General features: G+C 50.4%; 1 protein-coding gene and 1 long non-coding RNA gene across 4 annotated transcripts in view; one reads left to right on the forward strand and one right to left on the reverse strand.

The window, feature by feature from the left end:
• Positions 1 to 18,077, reverse strand: part of Plcd1 (phospholipase C, delta 1) — a 23,944-nt gene extending 5,867 nt beyond the window's left edge. The window contains exons 1-5 of one of the 3 annotated variants that reach the window (XM_005383723.2): positions 17,783 to 17,872; positions 14,112 to 14,198; positions 13,451 to 13,623; positions 9,186 to 9,350; positions 5,275 to 5,503 (exon numbers count right to left, since the gene is read on the reverse strand). In XM_005383723.2, coding sequence (XP_005383780.1) covers positions 5,275 to 5,503; positions 9,186 to 9,350; positions 13,451 to 13,547 — 491 coding nt within the window. In that variant the 5' untranslated portion in view covers positions 13,548 to 13,623; positions 14,112 to 14,198; positions 17,783 to 17,872. Of the gene's footprint in view, positions 1 to 5,274; positions 5,504 to 9,185; positions 9,351 to 13,135; positions 13,213 to 13,450; positions 13,624 to 14,111; positions 14,199 to 17,782 lie in introns of those variants that run through there. The other 2 variants (XM_005383724.2, XM_005383725.2) reach the window with 2 other exon arrangements.
• Positions 14,209 to 20,623, forward strand: LOC102012543. Its single transcript, XR_001233851.1, has 3 exons — positions 14,209 to 17,790; positions 18,144 to 19,318; positions 20,434 to 20,623. It is a non-coding gene; the product is annotated as an uncharacterized LOC102012543 (long non-coding RNA).
• The last annotated feature ends 1,782 nt before the right edge of the window (positions 20,624 to 22,405 follow it).

Here is a 22,405-nt window from a genome sequence, read left to right on the forward strand (position 1 = left end):
GCAGAAAAAAATAGAGAAACAGAATGCAAATATCAGCAGTTTCTGGAGGAGGTAGGTCTTGTGGATCTTTAAAATTTCACTCTGAGCTGGACATGGTGATGTATGCCTGTAATCTCAGCACTTGGGAGGCTGAGGCAGGAGGATCTTTGTGAGTTTGAGGCCAGCCTAGGCTACAAAGTGAGCTCAAGGCCAGCCTGAACTGCATAGCGAGACCCTGTCTCAAAAAGACTGCATAAATAAATAAATAAATAAAATTCTGATATAAGTCATATATTCCAAAATTTACATATATATGCAAAAAAATTATGGCAGACTGACAGGTGAAGCAATCAAGTTCTAAGTGCCCCAGACAAGGCCAAGTTTCCCATGTTTATGGCCATTCACTGGGGAGGAGGCTTTATGAGCTCCAAATCTGTGCAACAGGACCCTGCACAGGGCCTGGGACTGTCCAAGAAGGCTGTGCAAAAGGGGTGGCTATGACAAAAAGGCCTCAGAACTGGGCTTTGAAGAAAGCCACAGACCAAGCAGGGTGATCTTGAGAAATAACCACTTAAAGGTTTTCTGAATGCTCAAAAACACGCAGTAACACAACCCACAGGGTTCAAAGTGAGCTGGAGATACACTGGCAATGAACAGTTTGAAAGTAAAATGAAGAAAACAGTGCTACTTGCAAAAGTATCAAAGTGAATCAAATCATTTGGTCTTTCATTTAAAGTGCAAAACAAATTCTGAAAAGCATAAAGTGTTGAAAAAAATGAAAGAACATGTAAATAAATGTGTAGACATCCATGTTCGTGGATATGAATAATTGATATTATTATGCTGGAAATACTCTCCAAATTGATTTACAATCCCTATCAAAATCCTGCTAACTTTTCTAGAGACACTGAAAAACTGACCCAAAAACTTGTATAGGAGTTCAAGTGACTTACATCACTTTTTAAAAAATCCTGATAATGAGCTGGGCATGGTGGTACACGCCTGTAATCCCAGCACTCAGGAGGCTGAGGCAGGAAAATCAAAGTGAATTTGAAGCCAGCCTGGGCTACATAAGTAAATTCCCGGCCAGTTTGCACTACATAGAGAGACCCTGTTTAAAAAAAAAATCCTGATAGTGTCCTTTAACTTTCTATACTGCTAGATAAATTTCTGTGCATATGATTATATACTCACAGTTGAATAGTTTCCATTAAGGATTTATTGTACCAGTACTTTACTCTTGGGAAACACAGAAACGCTCCCTCAGTATTCTCCTCATAGTCACAAAGAGCTATGTGGTAACAGAGTTAGGATGTGCTGAATCAGACTATGATGGTGAAAACCTACAGCAGAATTTCCACCTTAAAAGATGCCGTACCCAACACCAGGAAAATAAGAGGGGTTCTGCTGTGGTTGGGATTCAAAGGGATTGTACTTCTGTTTTCATACTTATGATGGATAGAAGCTTAGTGTTAAATGTATTTATTTACCTATTTTTAGTCTCCTCATTTACATCCTTTTTTTTTTTTCTGTCTTTTTGAGACAGGGTCTCGCTATGCAGTTCAGGCTGGCCTTGAGCTCACTTTGTAGCTGAGGCTGGCCTTGAACTCACAACGATCCTCCTGCCTCAGCCTCCCTAGTGCTGGGATTACAGGCGTGTGCTACCACGCCCGGGCCTCATTTACATCTTAATAAAGGTCTTGGACTGAAATATAAAAAAAAAATTCAAGGAGTTTAGAATAGTCAAATCAACCTTGAATAAAAACGAAAATTCACACATTTTCTGATTTCAAAACTCACAGGGCCGGGATATAGCTCAATGGCATAAGTGCCTGCCTGGCAAGCTCAAGGTCCTGAGTTTGATTCCCGGTACCAAAAAAACAAAAACAAAAACAAAAACAAAAAGCTGACAGTAACTTTCAAAGTTATATTAACTAAAATATTGTGGTACTGGTACAAGCAGAAACATATAGACAAATGGAAAATAATTCACAGTCCAGAACAAACCCTCTTATTTTTGGTCAGCTGATTTATGCCAACATTACCAAGACAATTCAACGAGACAAGAATAATCTTTCCAACCAATGAACAACTATACATCTACATGCAAAGAGAAAAGAAGCTGGATCTCCTACCTCACATGCTACATGAAAATTAATTTAATATGGGTCAGAGATTTAGATGTAGGTGAAAATGGTAAAACCACAAGGAAATATGATTGAATGTTTGTGACTTTGAGCTAGGCAAAGTCTTCTTAGATATACTGGAAGGGGGGCTGGGGATTTAGCTCAGCGGCACAGTGCCTGCCTGGCAAGCGCAAGGTCGTGAGTTCGATTCCCGGTACCAGAAAAAAAAAAAAAAGATATACTGGAAGGCACAAATGAGTTGGGCATGATGGCACGCGCATATCGCCCCAGCACTCAGGCGGCTGAGCTGGGAGGATTTCTCTGAGTTCGAGACCAGCCTGGATTGCACAGTGAGACCTTGTCTCAAAACCCAACCAACCAACAAAACAAAAACCCAAAAAGCACAAATGAATGAAAAAAAATTAGACTTCATCAATACCATCAAGAAGAAGAGAATCCACAGAATGGTAGAAATTATCTGCAAAGCCTATAATTCAAGACACTTGCATCTAGCGTAATCAAAGAGCTTTTACAATGTAATAGTAAAAAATAAATAACACAAGCAAAAATGGGCAAAGGATCTGAATAGACATCTCTCCAGAGAAGATATACAACAGCACCTGAAAATTTTCAATATCACTAATCATTTGAAATGCAAATCAAAACCACAATGAGATCATATGGTAACACCTCACACTCATTAGGATGGCTACTGTAAAAAAAAAATTGAATCTCTTGTACATTGTTGGTTGGAATGTAAAATGGTAAAGCTGCTATGGAAAATATTATGGTGGTCCCCTAAAAAAAAAGCAAATAGAATTGCTACATGATCCTACAGTTTCACTTCTGCATAGATACTCAAAACAACTGAAAGAGAATCTCATCTCAAAGAAATTTACGTATGCCCAAGGTCATAGCAGTATCACTGACAACAGTCAAAAGGTAGAAGCAACCCAAGTGTCCATCAGTGAATGAATGAATAAACAAGATCTGCCATATACATATAATGGAATATTATTTAGCCTAAAATGGGACTTCTAACACATGCTACAACATGGATGAGTCCTGAGGACAAAATATTAAGTGAAATAGACCAGTCATAAAAAGACAAATACTATATGACTCCATTTATCTGAGGTACCTAGAGGAGTCAAATTTAGAATGGTGGTTGCCCTGGGTGGGGGTTGAGGTGGGGGCGGGGAGAATGAGTGAGAAGTCCTTTCATGGGTTCAGAGTTTCAGTTTTGCAAGACAAAGAGTTCTGGATGTTAGTTGCACAATAATGTGAATATATCTACCCCTATTGAACTGTGTATTTGTGAATGGCTAAGATGGTCAATTTTATTTTATGTGTATTTTATTACAATTAAAAATCAAAACAATAGATCCATTTAAAAAGAGCCTAACAACAAAAATAAGCAAAGAATCTGAACAGCTATGTCTCCAAAGATATACAAGTGAGCAATAAGCATGTAAAGACACTCAACATCATTTGCTATCAAAGAAATGCAAACGAAAACCACAATAAGGTAGCCACCTCACAGCCACACAAATGCCCACAACAATAAAAAAATTTCAGCCATATAAAAGAGAGACCAAAAACCACAAACAAACGTCGATGTGAAAACTGAAACCTTCATATACTGCTGACAGGAATGTAAATTAGTGCAGCTTCTTTGGAAAACAGTTCAGCAGTTCCTCAAAAGACTAAACATAGAGTTACTGTATGACCTGGCAATTCTACTCCTAGGATGAACTCCAATGAAAACAAATGTCCACACAAAAACTTATACTCAAATGTTCACAGCAGATTAGAGTCCAAGAGCGGAAGCAAGTCAAATGTCCATCAACTGATGAACAGATAAGTAATATGCGATAAATCCCTAAGAACAGAATATTATCAGGCAGTTAAAAGGAACGCAAAAAAGGGAATGAAGCAAGGATATGTGTTGCAATGTGGATGAATGCTGAACATATGCTGGGTGAAAGAAGCCAATTACAGTAGACTATATGATTCCATTTATATGGCACGGTCAGAATAGGGAAGTACATAGAGACAGGAAATACATCAGTGGTTGTCTGGTGCTTAGGTTGAGGGGAAATAGAAACCCTGCTAAAAGGTAAGAGTTTCTATTGGGGGTGATGAAAATGATTGTGGGGATGGTTATATAATGCTATAAATATACTAAAAAGCACAGAATCAAACTCAAGACTTTAAATGGGTTAACTGTGTGGTATATAAATTATATCTCAATAAAATTGTCGTTAAAAAGGGCACTGCACCTGGTTCCACCCTCATCCATGCGTGACAGAAGCCTGAACTTTGAATCATACTGGTGTGTGGCTGTGCAATTAGATTTTGAAGTTACTTTGTTTTAAGCCCATAGGCTTTCCCGAAAACTAGGCCCAGGGAAACATGATTGCTCCCCAAAGAAAGGCACAGAAGGCAACCATGGCCTCTCAACTCCCAGAGGGAAAATATGTAGGAACTCCGGAAAACATGATGACAGTGTCCTACACTAGGTCTTCTACTGAAGCGAAGTGCTCCCCTCAGCCTCCCCAGGCTTAGAGTGGAGCATGGGGAGACTCACACAGCTGCCGAGCTGCTGGCCTTTGCTCAGAGTAAAGACGGGTCCATGGACCTTCCCCGTCTCCTTTCTGCTGTGCACTGAATTGTCTCCCCAAAATTCACATGCTGAAGCCTGAACTTCCAATGTGATGGTATTTGGAGACAGGGCCTCGGGAGGTAGTTAGTTTAAATAAGGTCATGAGGGTACGGCCATCATGATGGTAGTGTACCTTTATAAGAGAGATACCAGAACGCTTCCCATCTCTCTTCCTGCCGTGTGAAGACACAAGAAGGCAAGGCATCTGCAAGCCAGGAAAAGGGCCCTCACCAGGCTCTCCCCACACTGATACCCTCATCTTGGAATTCTTGTCTTCAGACTGAGAAAATAAGTTTCTCTTGTGTAAGTCACTTAGTCTAAGGCAGTGGTGGGGAACCTTTTAGAGCTTTCAGGGGCACAAACTGTGGCACAACATGCGCTGTAGGTTCACCACCGCTGGTCTGTGGTATTTAGTTACAGCAACTCAAATTGGTTAAGCCAGCTTCCAAATTCAGGTGCCCGAGGGAAAACTATGGGCCGTCCACGGGCCAACCAAGAGGATACTGCTGCAGCTTCTGCCGCTGGTCCATGGAACCTGAGTGGTGGATGATCTTGCGTAGGCCCTGCACCCAGTGCTGGGCATCAGCTGGAGATGGGGCAATGAGGTCTAGTGTATTGCGCTGGTCCTTGAAGACAATGGCGAAGCACCGGTCCTCGGGCACATCACGGGCAAACTTCTCCAGGCCCTCTGTGCGGTGCCCCATCCGCACCTCTTGAATGTCCTCAATGGAGACTGCGAGAAGGGGACAGTGAGGGAGGGGTGCAGCGGGAGGGGTTCTGTCACGCACACGTGGTGTGAGGGCAATCCCTGCCCTTACAGGGTCAAGACCATAGTGGAGGGGCACAGGGTAGAGACACAGGTTGGCCCAGAGCTGAGGCCTTGAGTCTACGAAGCAGGCAGGCAGAGGGGTGACAGAAAGGAGGTTCAGGACTGAGGTGGACACAGAGCTCGAGACAATCACGGTGGGCAGAACGGACGCACACAAGGAGAGACAGAGACCTTTGGGTGACAAGGGCATCTAGGGCCCCAGGCTCGCTGTCTCGGTGGTGGAGGGAGCAGAGCCCCTGGGAGATGACAAGGACAGGGTTTTCAGGCAGAGACAGAGAGAGATGAGCCATGTGGGCTCCTGATTGTACTGGACATCGGGCCTTTCCCTCCCACAGCCACACGAGGCTCCAGGCCCCTCTCCTGACCTACCCACAGTTAGCCTTGGCCTTAGGGTCTAGGGACAGAGGAGCAAAAGCAGAAGGAGCAGTATTTGTGTGAGAACGTGGACAAGGCCTTGCCTAGTGTGTGTCTGTATGTGCCGACTTCATGGAGCCCCTTGGCAGAGGGCTGCAGGAAAGAACGCCCTGAGGGGAGGCAGCGCCCCAGCAGTCTGAAAGATCCTATCATTCTGCCCTTGGCAGCCAGGGGTAGGGCCCTCCTGTCACAACCCAGTCTTCCAGGCTTCAAGGAGAGACAAGGCTCTATCTGCCCACCACTCCCACCCCCTATTTTCTTCTGGAGCCTGGCTGAGAGACAGACTCGGCAGCCAGGCTCATGCTGATGTATAGATAAGTAATATGCGATAAATCCCTAAGAACAGAATATTAGTAGGCAATTAAAAGGAATGGAAAAAAAGGAACGAAGCAAGGATATGTGCTGCAGTGTGGATGAATGCTGAGAATATGCTGGGTGAAAGAAGCCAGTCACAGCAGGCTATGTGATTCCATTTCTATGGCACAGCCAGAACACAGAGTGCAGAGAGACAGAAAATACATCAGCACTGTCTGTGCTTAGGCTGAGGGGAAATAGGAACCCTACTAAAAGCTACGGAAAAAAAAAGACTCTGCCCTGCTCCAGGTTCTGCTCTGCTCCACCCCCATCCGCAGCCATCCTCACCCATCTGTCCTTGGTCCTAGACAGGCTGTGGCTAAAAGTCCACACTGTGGAGTGGGACACGTGAGCCCTGAGCCATCTGGGGTGCAGAGCATATCCCTGCCTAATCCCTCTGTGCCCCGCTAGACCCCCCGCTAGCAGCTGCTGTAGGCTGGGAATGGAAACAGGAAGCCTGGGTCGTGGAACCTGCAGACCCACGCCCCAGCCTCCCCAGAAGAAAAACTCCAGCTCCCCTTGCTGCTGATAAAACCTGTCCGACTGGGAAGCTGTCAGGCATGGGCAGCAGGGGTGGGTTTGGGCGAGCAAGAACCAGAACCAAAGAGAAATGGGGGATGCTCCACTCCTTCAGTGAGGTAAAGTGCAGTTGAGGACAACTGTCTCACGACCGGTCTCAGAAGTCTTTGACCTGGGAGAAAGCCTTCAGGCCATGTTCCTTAGCTGAGCACAGCTGGCTTCCAGACCTGGTTCTGTTAATCACTCTCAGGGCACAGGCCCTTGGCCCCCCACTCATGTGCACCCCCACCCCATACTGGGTCTCCTGCTTGAAATGCACTTCCTGTCCTTTGCTCACAACTGTGCTAATGTGACGCTTTTATCCTGCCAGTCCACCTGGGGGCTCCTGGATCTGCTGCTCCTCTCCCTGCCCCCTCACCCATCCACCACCAAGCTCTAGGCATACACTGGTGAGCCAGGCTATGCACTGGCAGGGGGTGAACTCCAAGCGTCAGATCCTTGTCCCGACTATGTCCCCACTGGTCAGCATCTAACAGGAAACCCACTATCAGGGCAGGAGCTCAGGGAAGGAAGCTGTCAGGCGCCATAGGCAGAGGCAAGGTCAGGGGTCACTCAAGTACAGTGAGGCAGGGCAGGGGCTCAGGGTGGTTTGCTGAGAACACTTGAGAGCCTCATCTCTTCAGACCCTGCCTGGCCCTGCTCAGAAGCCTTCACAGCCCACAGCCCAAGGACCCATTCAGGTTCTCCTCATCTGCCTTACTCCTGTCCTGCCTTACCTTGGGCCACACTCCGGGCCACAGCCATATCTTCTCTGGCTTTTGCCTTGGGTCTGGCCTAGCAGATCCCTCCTGGGTAAAAGGCACTCCCCAACACACACACCTGGGACCAAACCTCTCTTTCCTCATGCTGTGCTTTTTCTCTACCTAGGAAAAGTACCTCTACTGTGTCTGGTCTCATTCCCACAGATCTACCCGTCAGCTCACCCCACTTTCCAGCCCCCCTAGTCTAAGGTGAGTAGATGAAGGGCAAGGGCTTTCCAGGGGTCTTGGCTTTGGGAAACTCAGGTTGCAAGGTCCTGTCTGCATTGTCCAACTGAGTAGTCACCTGCACCTGTGGCTGTTCAAGTACAAACTAGCCAAAATAAGATGAAAGACTCACACCAGCCACATTTCAAGGGCTCACTTGTGGTTGGTGGCTTCCATATTGGGCAATGCAGATAACATTTCCGTATTTCACTGGTCCAAAATGTTCCCACCAAGTAGAAGTGCAGAAGGGAATGCTCCACTTAAAAAATTTTTTTAGGGAATTCCTGAATTAAAGGGTGATAGACAGCAGAGCTTCCTCCCTAAAGCACTGCAGGTCAGACTGTCCATTTGCTGCTCCAGCCTTGGGTTGCTGGGCCTTTTCAGGAGTTTCCAGAAAGCCCTCAGGCCTATGTCCTTGAAGGAGCACCTCAGGCATGGGCTGTCTCTGTAGGCCCCAGCCCTGCTCCATTCCAACCTCTTCTGGCTCCAGTCCCAGGGAGGATCTCCTCCTATGACCCCACTTCACTCCCGGAAGTGCCTTATCTGCCTCTGGACTTTGGGCCTGGCTTTTAGCCTACCACACCTACAATGCCAATCCACCCAACTTGCCTCCTTCCCACATCTGCGTGGTGGATGCTTGTGAGTTCAGGCAACCCTGTCCAACTCTCTCCCTGACTTTTTTTTTTCTGGTACTGGGAATCGAACTCACGACATTGCGCTTGCCAGGCAGGCACTGTGCCGCTGAGCTAAATCCCCAGCCTCTGATTTTTTGTTTGTTTGTTTTTTAATTTTTATTTATTTATTTATTTATTTATTTATTTATTTATTGAGGCAGGGTCTCGCTATGCAGTTCAGGCTGGCCTTGAGCTCACTTTGTAGCTCAGGCTGGTCTCGAATTTGCAATGATCCTCCTGCCTCAGCCTCCCAAGTGCTGGGATTACAGGCATGTGTCACCATGCCCTGGTTAGCCTCCCTGATTTTGAGACTGTCTGTTCCCATCCGTTGTCATGGTTGTGAAACCCAATCCCCAAGGAATTTTAGCACTTGTGGTCCTAATTTCTTAATTCCCACCTCCAAACCAGTTTTGGCCTCAATTTCCCTAAAAGTGGCTTAACCAGCTCCTCTTCTGACCCCAGCCAGGCTGTTTCCTCATTTCTGGTCCTGCTTGCATGAACGATCAGGCTTTTCTTTTTTTCCAGTCTGTAGTCATGGGCCACGATGGATCCCCACCCCACCTGCATTCTGTCCCCTCCCTTGTGGTCCAGAACACTCACACAGCTGGGACTCTGGGGACCTCATGACTTTGCGGGACTCCTGCCAGATGGTCTTGCAGTCCTCCTGCAGCTTGTAGAAACGTTCTCTTCGCCAGGAGCTGGACTTCACCTTTAGGAGCTGGCTGCCCTTGAGTAGGGCCTGTAGGTCCTTGTCATCTTGCAGGCCTAGGGGGTAACACTAGTAAGAGACCTCCTCTACCACTGCATCTGCTGCCTTCAGTTCCACACTGGGCATGCACATGTCTGGACCCTTGCAGAGCCCAGCTTTTGTGAGCCTCACCTTCAGCTCTCTGCATACTCCCCCTTCTGCCCACATTCCAGCCCACTCCCAGGGCCCTGCCTCCTCCAGGGAGTCTTCTCGGATCCCCAGCTGAGGTATCTATGCAAACGGCAGGACAACTGCCAACCCAGGACCACAGTTACCCCCTGTGACCTGCCCATCTGCAGCTGAATGGGCAAAGGCAGGGCAACTATTTGAGGATGCCCTGGCTGCTGGAGGATGAAGACTTTAGGAAACAGGCTCTAAAGGATGAGGTGGATCCTGCTTGGTCTCACCCAGGGGTCTGAAGGAAGCTGGGACTAAAAGATCGGGCAAAGCAGGAAGAAGAGCAGACGTGTGATGGTTTGTGTCTCAATATCCCAAGAGCAACTCTCGGGGGTTGCTTTTGGAAGGAAGCTGGTGTATTGGGGCCTACAGCTGACTTGCTGTAAGAAGGTGAGGTCTGGTCGGAAGAGGCAGGTCACGGGGGACACGACCTGCAAAGGTTTTCCTCCTCCCTGCGCCTCCCTTCCTTCTCCGCTTCCCATCGCCTGGGGCAAGTGGATTTTCCTCCACCACGCCCCTCGGCCGTGCTGTCTAGCCTTGCAGCCAGTGGACTATGAACTGAAACCTTTATAAACTGGGAACAAAAATAAACCTCTTCTTTAGTTTTGGGGTGTTGGGCACTGTGTCGCAGTAACGAGAACATGTCTAAGACAGACGGACGTGAGCCTCAGGCACTAAGGAGTAAACACCCTCTCAATCATTTGTGCCTAGGTTCCGGCATCCTTTCTGGATGGCTGTGTGACCTGAGTAAGTGACACTACGGGACAGGGCTTCTGCTTTCCTGTCCATAAAATGGGATAATAATAGCATTCATGTCAAAGGGGAGTTCTAAGTTTAAAGGAGATGCTGCACAGATCAGTGGAGGTCTGAAAGCAACAGCAGTTGTAGCTCTTGGTATCAGCACTGTGGTTGCTGTGGGACCCTCTGCTACCCCTGCCATCCCTCTTCCCGGCTTCCCCCATCCCTGACTGGAGTGTACCTGAGTAGGTCTCTGATCTTTGCTCTGCAGAGAACAGTGAGGCCATTGCAGCCTATATTGAGCCTTCTGGGACGCACCTCTCTCTTCCTACAACCGCCATCTCTAAGAGCCCTGGGTCTGGAACCCCTTAAGGCACAGTGAAGACTTTTTCGAAGCTGAGGCAGAGCTCACAGAGATGCCAGAACCCTGGCTGCTTGCCCCGCTCCAGCTCTTTTGCTGCACTCAGAGCTGCAGGCTGCTCTGCGGCTTAGGCTCCCAAAGATGTCCAGGCCCCGACAGGAGGCACAAAAGGGACACCACGCTTGACCCCTTAGGAGACATGGTCCTCAGCGGATACTACGCCAACTGTGATAAAGGAGACCTTCACCTGGCACCTTAATAATCCATCAATGTGATACAGAGATAGATGCATCTATAAGGGTGTGTGTGCTACCCTAGCCATGTATAGCCCACAGTCAGCTCTGTTCAGAGCCAACTGACCACCTCAACTCTATTCTCAAAACTGTGTAGCCAACCAGGGATCTCTGTCTTGCTGTTCCAGCCGAGTGCTGGCATCAGGGACCCAAGGGACCAGTCTGAGGGCTTATGCCCAGGCCTACACTGGGGAGCCCTAACAAAGTCATAGCTTTTTCCTTTTCTGAGCCCAGATTCACAACCTCTGATATCCTCTCTTATTTCATCCATTCTCCCTGCCCCCAGCTAGCCTGCTCCACAAATCTACAGGGCCCACAAGACCTTCTGGACCATGTCCCTGGGCCTCTGCCACTATATCTTCTCTGTCTTTCCTCATGTTCGTACTTTCAGTGAGGACTGAGACTCACGCCATCCACTGTCCTAGGGCTCTAGGCAATGTCTTTCCTCCTCTGTGCCTCTGTTCTCTCATCAGCCCTGGGGCGAGAACAGTCCTCGGAGGTCTGATGTGAGCTTCGGCATACCTTTGTCATACCTTCACCACAGATCTGTCTACCCACTTCCAGAAGACACTCTGCCTTAGCATGGGCATTTTCCCTTCAGCCCAAGGGGAGACATAGTAGAGAAAGGAGTTCACACAGAATGTTCCAAACTGTTGGCTGTGTCTGCAGGGCCTAGCACAACAGGGAGGGTAAGGGAGTTCCCGGGTTGCCAGGAGAGAGACCCACGTCTTGCCTCTGCTGGGAGATTCCACTGTCCTTTCTGTGGCTGAGGTACAACAGGGAGAAATATCCTACCATCTGCCAGCACCCCACCCCCTAAGCTGGCACACAGGGCAAGCCATGGTTGACAGGTCAGATGGGAATGGGGGAGGGTGTCAGGAAGTAGAGGGTGATCTCCACCCTCCTGTTCTGGAAAACACCATGAAGGGATGACATGCTCATCCTGTCGTGGAGCCAGGCTGTGACCATGTCTGTGGTCAGGCAGAGATAAGGCCCAGGCTGTCAGGGCTGCAGGAGGTAGACCTCAGTCCCAAGAGGGGATATCTAACCCCAGAAAGGTGACGGTCACTGCTCTCTGGGCCATTAGGAAACTTGGGCAGGTGCCTCCCTTTCTTAGCCTCAGAGGGGGCCCTTCTGTTTCCAAGGTCCCCAGCTGCCTACCCTTCTGCCCTCGCTCCCTGAGCATGCAGAGTCTGTGGGCCTCTGCATCCAGCCCCACTCACTCAGCTGCAGAACTCTCTCCTCTGTAGGGGCCTGGGAGGGGCTCTGAGCTCAGGGGCCCGGGATTGATGCTATGGCTTTGCCAACCTGCTCAGTTTAGCTGCCCAGGGAAGTGGCCAGGAGCAGGGCGTGGACAGTGCTTTGGGTGCCAGTGGGAAGCTAGAGGGTGTCAGGAGACCTTCCCATTATGCACCTGTCCCTAAGGTGATGCATACTGAGGATCACAGCAGTGCACAGCTACACTGGGGTACAGTCACACAGACACCCTGACGCATGCCACCATATACAATCCCAATGGCAGACACACTGCTGAAGAGACAATGAGCCACACTACACCCCCAAACTATACACTGTCACATGGATGTGTACAGTGTTACCCTTAGCCACACAACACACAGTGCTACAGCATCATTATTGTGATAATGATAACAGCAGCCACCATAATAATAGCTAATATTTGAATAAGATACTCTTCGTAGCACATATACTTAATTCTTGAACAACTCTATAAGGAAGGCAGAATCATCACCCCCATTTTACAGATGAGGAAACTGAGGCTAAAGGAAGTTGCATGGTGGAGTTAGGACTCAGAAAAAGGCTGCCTGCCCACAGGGTCAGGTCTATGAAATTTTACTTTATACAGCCACCACTCCAGGGACACCCTGCCACAGAGTAATAGCATAAAAAAATCCCATGTAACACAAATGTAACACAGAATGACAGGATAACTCAGTCAGTTTGGGTGGCCCACTGCCACATCAGTCATACAGTCACAGCTGCACAGAACCACACTGGATCACCTACCATCACACGGGGTTATGTGTAAATACCCTGGTGCCACAATGTCACGCACCTGGTTACACACCATTACACAGCAACACCACCACACAACAGCCCCGCAGGACGACATGCGCGACAGAATCAGTCAGCACTGGATTACCCACGGTCACACCTGTCACACACAAACATTTGCACAGTACCACACTGGGGCACACACAGCCCTGCAAATCACCTCATGGGGGTACACAGTCGTCCCAGTTACACTTTGGTCCACATGCCCAATGGTGCGTCACAAATTTGTTAGCAGATCTGGTTTGGGATGAGAAGGGGCGGTGAGCTTTGGATGGACTAGGGTAGATCAGGAGAAGGGGTAACCAGTCCCCCACTACCCTCCTCCACGTGCCACTGCTGCAAACGTAACCCCGAAGAAGGAAACAAGGGCTCCAAATCCAGCCAAAAGCAGCTGGCCCCCAGGACAAGTGCTCTGTGTCTTGCCCCAGCTGCCTTTCCAATCCTTGCAGCTCTCAGTGTTCCCCACGCCCCTTACCCAGCCTCTGCCCATTGAGCGCCGCCACCTTCAGGCTCTGCTCCTTCAGGTAAAGCTCCCTGGAGCGGCTCCGGCTCCGGCCCCCCAGGCACTGCATGGTGTTCCACAGCGCCTCTGCCACGTGAAGCAGGAACCAGCGCAGTCCTAGAAGCTTGCCTGGGTCAGGGGAAAATCTGGGAGAAAGGGGCGGGGCCAGCTCTAGGAGGCGGGGCCACCCGCGAGAGGAGGAGCCAGCTCTGGAAGGGCGGAGGCAGACCTGGGGGGTGGGGCGGACGCTCCCGGAGGGGTCAAGAGCCCAAAGCAGGCGGGAGCCGGTGGGAGTAGACCCCAGTAGGCAGGGCTAAGGACGGCCTGGGCTAAGGGGGCAGAGTGGGGCAAATCCATAACATAGGAAGTGTGAAAGCCGAGCGGGGAGGAGGAATCGGGCGAGGGAGGCGGAGTTCAGGCCAGGAGCCACAGCCCAGGACTAGACGTGGTGGCAGAGCACGTCCAGGAAGCAGATCCAGGCGGAGCCAGGGTTCGGGAGGCGAGACCCGGAGGATCCCGCGTTGGGAAGGCGTTGTCCCGTCAGGGAGGGAAGGAATCTCAGCTTTGGGGGCCGTGCGCCGCAGGGACAGAACCTAAAGCTAAGCGGGCAGACCCCACCACCGCCGAGACTGACCGAGGTCACCAGGGTTGGCGGGGGCCGCGGAAGGTGGAAGGAGGATAGAGCTGCGGAGGGAAGTTCCCGCTGAGCTGCAGACTTTAGCTGAAAATCGAATGGGGCGGGGCCAGGAAACAACTCGTCAAATATTTTAACGTCAGTTATTCAACGAATTCATTGTGACATAGCTTGCAATATTAGGCAAACCTGTTTTCTTTCCTCACTTTCCCCATTTTAGTGGAGTTAATCCCAGAGGTGTCCTCAGATGCAAATGGAAGTCTGGAGGAGGGGATTGCTGACCTTAAAAGAAGCTTATTAACTCAGGCTTGCCTTCATGAATATAGATGAGAACGCCGGTAACTTTGTACAAAACTGTGCTGCCAATGTGCTTGGGGTAACAGTGGGTCCTTTCAAGTACATTACAACTTCCCTTTCATTCACCCGGCAATTATTTATTGCGCTCCTACTGTGTGCCAAGGTCAGGGCACCACCCAGGGGCCTGACTCATTGCTCTCCTTTACTCTCTGCCTCTGAAGAGTTCCCCGATTGGCCTCACTGAAGCACAAACAATGAGTCACTAGCAAAGCCAGTTTTTGGAGCAGAAAAGCATGGCAATAATAACAAAAAACCGAAGTGCATAGTGACACGCCTAAGGTCACACCACGGAGTACAACTGGCGAGGTATGGTAAGTGTAGATGAGCTGAAATACGGACACAGAAAAGCAGTCCTTCCTTTGGAGTGGGAGGCACAGAGTGTAAGGGTGTCCTGTACTATAAGGAAACCACGCAGGGGTTCTTAACTTGAATGAGGACCTCCCTAAGACATGTGGATAGAATCATATCTCAGTATAACTTCCTTGGGGCCAGGGATATAGTTCAGTGGCACAGCACCAGCCTGGCAAGTTTGAGGTCATGAGTTCAATTCCCAGTACCAAAAAAAAGAAAAACCAGAAAACAAAACTTCCTTCCTTTGAGTTCTTATGCGCTTTATTGCATGCATTTAAAAACAAGATCCCAAGGAGGTCCATGTGCTTACACACACATACCTGGGACAGACAGTTCTCAGAACTGAGGGGTTGGGGAGCTGGCTATCTTTTGAGGAGACTGGCTTTTTGGGCAACATAGGAGTCCTAAACATGGGGTATGTTTTATCCTCTCAAGATCTCCTGTAAAATACATATTTCTCATCCTATCCAGCCAGGAAGGCAAAGGGGTTACATAGTAAATAGAAGCAAAACCAGAATTGGACCCCAGGTTTCCTGGGGCCAATATGAGGTCTCTTTACCTTCCATTTTCATAAATGTCAGTTCTTAAAACAGGACAAGAGGGACGAAGTATAGCAAAAGTTGGTGGCAGTGAATGTGTTCAGTGAAGGCAGGGTCCTGGGAGGTGATGCCCTTTCAGGCACATCTGGGGACCTGCCGGAGAAGCTAGTCCGAGCCCACCTAAAGTATGCAGAGCAGAGGAAGTGGGGTGAGGGGAAGAGAATGGAACTGTAGGGTCAGTTGAAAGGCTTCCGAGGCACCAGGAAGTGCTCCTTGGTTCCTGAATCCAGTTCTGGCTATACTTTCCCTGGCTAGGGACTACTCTATGGTGTCCCAGCATCTCCCAAAGAACTGAAGATAGCAATTCACAGGGCATGGTAACTTGGGGAGGGGCATCCTACAAGAACACTGCTCTCTGGATCCCAGGTGCTAATATAAACTGCTTTATAGATATTACCTTATTTAATCCTTACTCCAATCCTATGAGGTAGATGGTGTTTAGCTTCTCTTTTACAGATGAGGAAATGGAGGCACAAAGAAATAAAGGGATTTGTGTGACATGAAAAAGCCAAAACTGAACTCAGGTACTTTGCTTCTGGAATCCATACTGTTATACAGGGTTGCCTCTGCATGCATATGGGGTGAGGAGAGAAAGGACATCTCATATCTAGGTGAGCCTGTCAATCCCCAGTCAATGGGGCCTCAGCTGGCACTCCTGCCACAGACCCTCCACTGGCCAAGCCGGAGAGTACGGTCCTGCAGCACGGGTCCCGTGCTGTGTGATCTACAGTGTGAAAAGACTCTCCAGTGGAAACATAGACAGCCTGGCACAGCACAGGGCATAAAGGCCACCCCTTCCATCAGCAATTCTCCTTGGCAGGCTCTTCCCCATCTGGTCTGCAGCATGGTGAGAAGGCAATTAATGGAGGTAATTTGAGATGACAAGCTAGAGGCTGCAGGCCTTCAGTTTGGGGTCACAGTGTTCATGCCAGCCCTGCAGGAAGAGCTGGACTGAGTCATGCATTTGAGAGGCTGGCCTTACACAGGATGAGGCAGGCTGGCCAACCCCTGGCACCAGACTGGGAGGCTCGACTGAACCTTCATGTGCTTCTTCCAGGGGAGAGATAGCAGGGCTGCCCATGAGGGAAACAGGGCAAAGGCGCGGACACCCAGGGAGGAGACCATTCTAACAAAAGCTGAGGCTGCCCCTCCCTCAGAGGTGATTGGAAGGCTTTGAGGAGGTCTGTGTGAGGCAGTCTGCAAAGTAGGATAGCTAATGCACGGTGGGAGAGAGTGCAGGGGTCTCCACTGTGGTCCTCTGAGCACCCAGCTCCCTTCCCACTGGTGTGTCAGGAGCACTAAGGATGCCTCTGGTCTCAAGAGAGATGGAGCGAGGGAAGGGGCAGGGATCTCAGGACACAGCTGGAGGAAGTGGCTTTAAGAAACCCTGACCTGGTCTCTCTGGGCCCTGGAGACTACTGACAAACGCAAACAGACTGGGGGCTGGTCAATGGGCACATCTTTAGGGGGACTGAGGTGAAGGCTGGAGGGCTCTGCCCTTCTTTCCCCTCAGTTCTCTCCACGAATGGTTTAGACGGACGGGCAGTGGACACTATACTCTCAGCCCCCAAGGCACCGGAAGAGACAGGGATATATAGTTCAGCAGTGATTGGTGTGAGACGGGCAAGGTTTGCCGAACTGGCTGGTGATCCCGGGGGACAGGAGGGCAAAGCCTCCCCAAGTGTGGGTGAGATCCCGGCCTGAAGCAAAGAGATGCCAGGTTGCTCCCCTCCGCTCCCAGGGGCCACCAGACTTTGCAGTCAGGAGCTCAAGTTCCTCTCTGTTGCAGGGACAACAGTAAGGCGAGGAGCTGACCCAGATGGGAGGAAACAAAGCTCTGCTGGACAAAGGATTGCCGCAGCACGGAGTTGGAGCCCAGACCTCGCCGGACCCACCAGGAAGGTCCGCGGCTTCTCCCGGGTGGCTCAGGGCAGTTAAAGCTGCCAGGTCCGACCTCCGCCAAACTTGCACACCTCTTCGCCCCACCCCTTACGCCTTCACCCCGCCGCACCCGCGCTGCCCGACGCGGTCCAGCCACGCCCGCCGCCTGGGCTTTAGGAGCCTCTAGGACGATCCGGAACGGCGGGGAGAACCGTCTTTCGTGAATGCGTTTCTCCCTCAGCCCCTTCGTGAGATCTGGGCCCTGTGAAACCCAGCCTTCTGTGCCAGAATAAGGGGGCATCCCCGAAGGGCAAGTCTGTAGACCCGCGCCGCTCCCCGACCTCGCGGGCCCGATGTGGAGACAAGTCTGGGACCGCCCAGGGTGGTGCGAGAAGCCCCACACCCGGGCGGCGAGCTGAGATTTCTTCAGCGTGGCAGGCGGCCCGGGACTGCAGGATCCCCGCCCGCGAGCCGGGCACTCACCGTGCAGGGTCAGGAAGTCGCGGCCCGGGTCCATGCCCGTCGGGCGGGTGGGCGCACCGCGGGACTCGCGCGAGGAGGAGCGGCGCGGGCGGCCTCCAGTCCGAGCGCTGCGCGGTGCGGGACCCAACTGCGCCGCGGTGGGAGGAGGCCGGGGTGGGCCGGGGACACCGCCCCGCCCCTGGGCCCGCGCCCCCACCCCCCGGGCCTTCCAACCCGCTTCTCTCCCCGCCCCCTCCGGGATTTGGGAAGGAGGCAAAGCCCGCGGCCTGCAACACCCGCCAGCCCTGGCCGGGGCCAGTGGGTGTGCCCAGGCCAGAAATAGTCAGATCCCTCTCGCTTCCTCTGCTACCGCCTCCCACAGGTCGCAGGCCCTGTTATTACCGCGGCCGCCAACACCACGCCCTTCCTGGGGGTGCCTGGCCGTGCTGGGGTGATGCTGGAAAGAATCCGGTCTCATCCCAAGGAAAGGATCGCGAAAAGTCCGATGCCAGCCGAGTTGCTGCTTAAGGAGTCGCGGCACGTAGGCGTGTGACTGCAGCTCCCCGGGGCATCTGCTTTCCCTTCTGCGAAATGGGCGCGCGGCACTCGCTGGGAGGTCTGTAGAGAACTGGACCTGGACTTGGTCCAAAGGAAGGTCCCTTGACTCTTGCTGGGGGGATTTCTAACCCCGGCAGTGCTTTTCGTGGGCGTGGGGTAGCAAACAGGAAGCTCACCTTTGAGCTTTGTGTGCCTCAAAGCCCTAGAGAGCTGTGCAGCCGAGGGAGCGGGACCTCCAGGTCTCTTCTTGAGAGGCCTCCTTTGGAACTATCCTGGCAAGGGGCCCCTACGTGGACACCGCCCACGATTCTTGAGATGCAGAAACTCTCCTTGTGGGGTGCTCAGATATCCAGGGAAGGTCAGGGATCTTGCTGCCCTTGACGCCTTGGACCAGCTTCTGGGAACTGGGCTCTGGTTGTCGGGAACCTCTAGGGGGCCTTCGCGATCTCTATACTGTTTCCTGCAGTGAGGTTACCCAGGCCTCCCTGGCGGATTATGGCACTGAGAGTCTCAGAGAAGTTAGCTGGACGCTTCTGAAGGAAGCAGGAGGCCTCACTCCCTTCAGCTCTTTCTCTTTTGGGTGCAACCGGGACTAGGTGGCACTGGTAAAGGCTGTGAAACGGCTGCAGGGCCGTCTTCCAGGGCTGCGAGTTGAGGCTGGAGCACAGCACTTTGGAGCTTTGGAGAACACTTCCCTGCCGCGGAAGCCGCCGCCCCTGGGGGGCTGGCCCTTCATCCCATGCTCACCTCTGGTCCTGCTGCTTGGGAAGGACCCCTCAGTTGCCTTCCTACTCTGTGTTTGTTGAGGAATGAACAATTCCACACGGACAGGCCTCACTTTGGACCCCCAGCCTCAAGGTGAGGATGGGGAATCTCTTCCCTGCCTTCACTTGCCTTCCACCCTCTCACCAAAGCCCTGCTTTGCAAGGGCCTCCCGGAGTCTTGGAGCCTCCCACCTGGGTCTCTGACACCCCTGGTGCGAGCCAGCCTCTCTCCCCAGTAAGTCAAGCCTCCTCACCCCCAACTCCCCTTCCCAGGCAGAGACACAGTGAAATTCTGACCCTGTAGTTGGCATGGCTTCATTTCTGTCATCATTCCTACTCCACGTCCTCTTTCAGCTCTGAGTCCTGCAGCATCCTCACCCCCAAAATAGGGCATTAGCTAGGACCCTGGCCTCTTCCTCTGCCCCACGTTCCCGTCTCCCGGACTGCAGCAGGCTCTTCAATACCCTCAACCTACTTCAAACAGACCCTTTCTGGCCTCCTGCCCACACATAGGAGCTGCAGCCTCCTCCCTGGCCGGGGGTTATTGGGCAGGATGGGCACGCTGACTCAGAGCCGGCCCTTGCAGTCAGGTTCTGCCAGAAATGAACGCTGGGCCACACCCTACTCAGAGTTCCGCTGACCTGTGGGTCAGCCCTCCCTGTCGTCCCCTCCCTCTCCCTCCCCCACTCCCTCTGTCTGCCCTCCACTTGCTCACAGGCTGGGAGGCATTCTGCTCTGTTTGTGTGCTGTGACTGCATCTGTGTGTGCTGGGCTTGGTGGCAGGGAAGCACAGCCAGAGGCTTTGTGCTGAACCACAGAGTTGCTGGATTCTTCTCCCTTGCCCTTAACTCCCAAGGCCTTTTGTGTGGGCTGGGCCCTGGCGAGGCTTCTAAATTACCCTTCTCAAAACTCAGCTTTCAGTCACCTCTGCAAGATGCCCCGGGAGCCTGGTGACTCATAGGGCTCTGTGTCAGGCTTAGTTTGTGTGCACAGAGGGTCCAAACATGCCCAAGACTGGCTCTCTGATGGCAGAGTTCCAGGCATCTCACCACTCCCAACCTGTCCGGCCAGCCTTCAGTGTCTCAGGGGAGTGGGGAGGGGGCTTCTGAGATGCCTAGGGCTGGGTAAGAGACCCAGTGCTGGGGTCAGTGCTGCCTCAAGTCACCCCCGCGCCCTTGGGCCCCGGGAGTGGGTATTATGAACCCAAGAATGCCAACTTTCAGGATGGTCAGGCTCTATTTGGCTTCAGGGTTGGCCCTGACCAACCCCCTCCCTTGAGAAACTCAAACTTAGCACTCCTCAGTAGGTGAGGTGGCTGAGGTTTATGCTCTCCCCTCTCGACATTTACAGGCCCTGTCACAGGTCACTGGGAGTGAAGAGGCTGTTTAAATATTGGCCCTGCAGTTTGCTGCTGTGAGACACTTCAGTCCTTCGAGCTCTGCAATCAGGTGATGCCATCATCTTTGGAGTAGGCTGAAATAACACATGTGAAACACAACATCTGGCACAAATAAATACCTACTGAGGACCAGAGCTAGAATTGTCTCTCCTGAGATCCATCCCCTTCCTGGCCTCCTCTCCATGTCCTGCTGGCCAGAGGCTCTTGGTCAGAAAGGGACCCCTGCTGCTTTCAAGGGGTGAAAAACCTCACCTAAGCTCCTCCAGAGGGTCTTACACCCAAGTCCAGTGCATTAGGAGGAAAAGTAAAGGCTGCCTCTCCCAAGCAGGCAGCTCTGACAAAGGGTCCTCAGACCGTGATGGAAAGAATTCCTGATCAGGTAGGGGCCCAGGATGCCAGAATGGACCCCAAGATGTGGGGCCTCTTGGTAATTCCAGGGGAGGATGGGGCTACTTAGGATTGCTTTCCATAATTATATTTGGGGATTTCACTGTATGTTCATTCGTAAAGATAACTGTGAGTCTTATTGCACTGTGGACTGCGTCTGGGTGCTCACCTCCTCCCCCCCTCACAGGCAGATGCAGTGCTTGGTGAGCAGGAACAGTCAGAAGATTTGCCCTTGGGCCCTTATCTGAGTGAGGAGGCGCATCTAAAGAGCATGTGAACGGGCAAATATACCAAAACCCCGTGTGAAAACTGTTCTGCTCTTTTGCCCATTATTTAACAAGTATTTATTGAGTACCTATTGTGTACTGGGCAGTGTTCTGGAGGCTTGGAAGTCACCAGTGAACATAACACACAAAAAACCCTGCCATTCTTGGAGCTTGAATGCTAAACATGTTCAAAATATCCATACTGCTGATGGGAGTCTACTTTGCCATAATCTTGCTGGAGGGCAATTTGGCAGTATTTCAAATGCTAAAATGTACCCATCTTTGGCCACACAATTCTGTGATACTATCCCACAGAAACATTGTATAGCTTACAAGGTATGCACAAGTATGAGTGAGGTTGCTCATTACAGTATTATTTACAGTAGCAGAAAAGTAAATAGAATATAGTAAGTGGAAAAAGCAAATGACAAGACATGTTATATATATCATGATATGTTCTTTTTAAATATTAAAATGACTTTATACATATTAGTATTTTTACAAGCAGAAAAAAATAACTAGAAGGATATAGAGATAATCCAACAATCTGGGGGAAAACACCAACCAAGGACACTTTATTCTTTGTGTACTGTGGTTTTTTTTGTTTTGTTTCTGTGTGTGTTCTACATCATCTTCTATGATGATGTAGAAGTTTTGCAATTTAAAAGTAAAACAACATTTAAAGGTCAAAAATGTGTGTGGATCCTAAAATTTATATGTAACCAGAAGAAACCCAGAATATCAAAAGCAATTGTGGGTAATGAGAACAAAGCAGAGGGCACCACAAGTCCGGATTTCAAGTTATATTAAAAGCTATATTAAAGTTATATTAAAAGTTATATTAAAAACAGTGATAAAAACACCATGGTACTGGGACAAACACAAACACAGGGACCAGTGGAACAGAACAGAGGATGCAGAAACATCCCTAGATAGTTCAGCTACCTGATCTTTGGCAAAGGGGCCATTGGAGGAAAGATAGCCCCTTTAGCAAATGGTGCTTGAGAAACTGGTTATCCATGTACAAGAAACTGAATCTAGACCCATAAGTCTCACCATGTACTAAAATTAAAACCAAAATGGTTCAAAGATCTAAATATTTAAATAGGAACATTTAATCTGTGGGAAGATAAAGTAAGTAAGACTCTCGTAGGCAGACTTTCTGACCAAAACTCAATTGCACAAGAAATAACAGCAAGAATCAAAAAGTGGGATTATATCAAATTTAAAAGCTTACGAATAGTAAAAGAAACAAGCAGAAGAGTGAAGA

The sequence above is a fragment of the Chinchilla lanigera genome, unplaced genomic scaffold (assembly GCF_000276665.1).
Source record: "Chinchilla lanigera isolate Chin_1 unplaced genomic scaffold, ChiLan1.0 scaffold00020, whole genome shotgun sequence".
NCBI classification, from domain to species: Eukaryota; Metazoa; Chordata; class Mammalia; order Rodentia; family Chinchillidae; genus Chinchilla; species Chinchilla lanigera.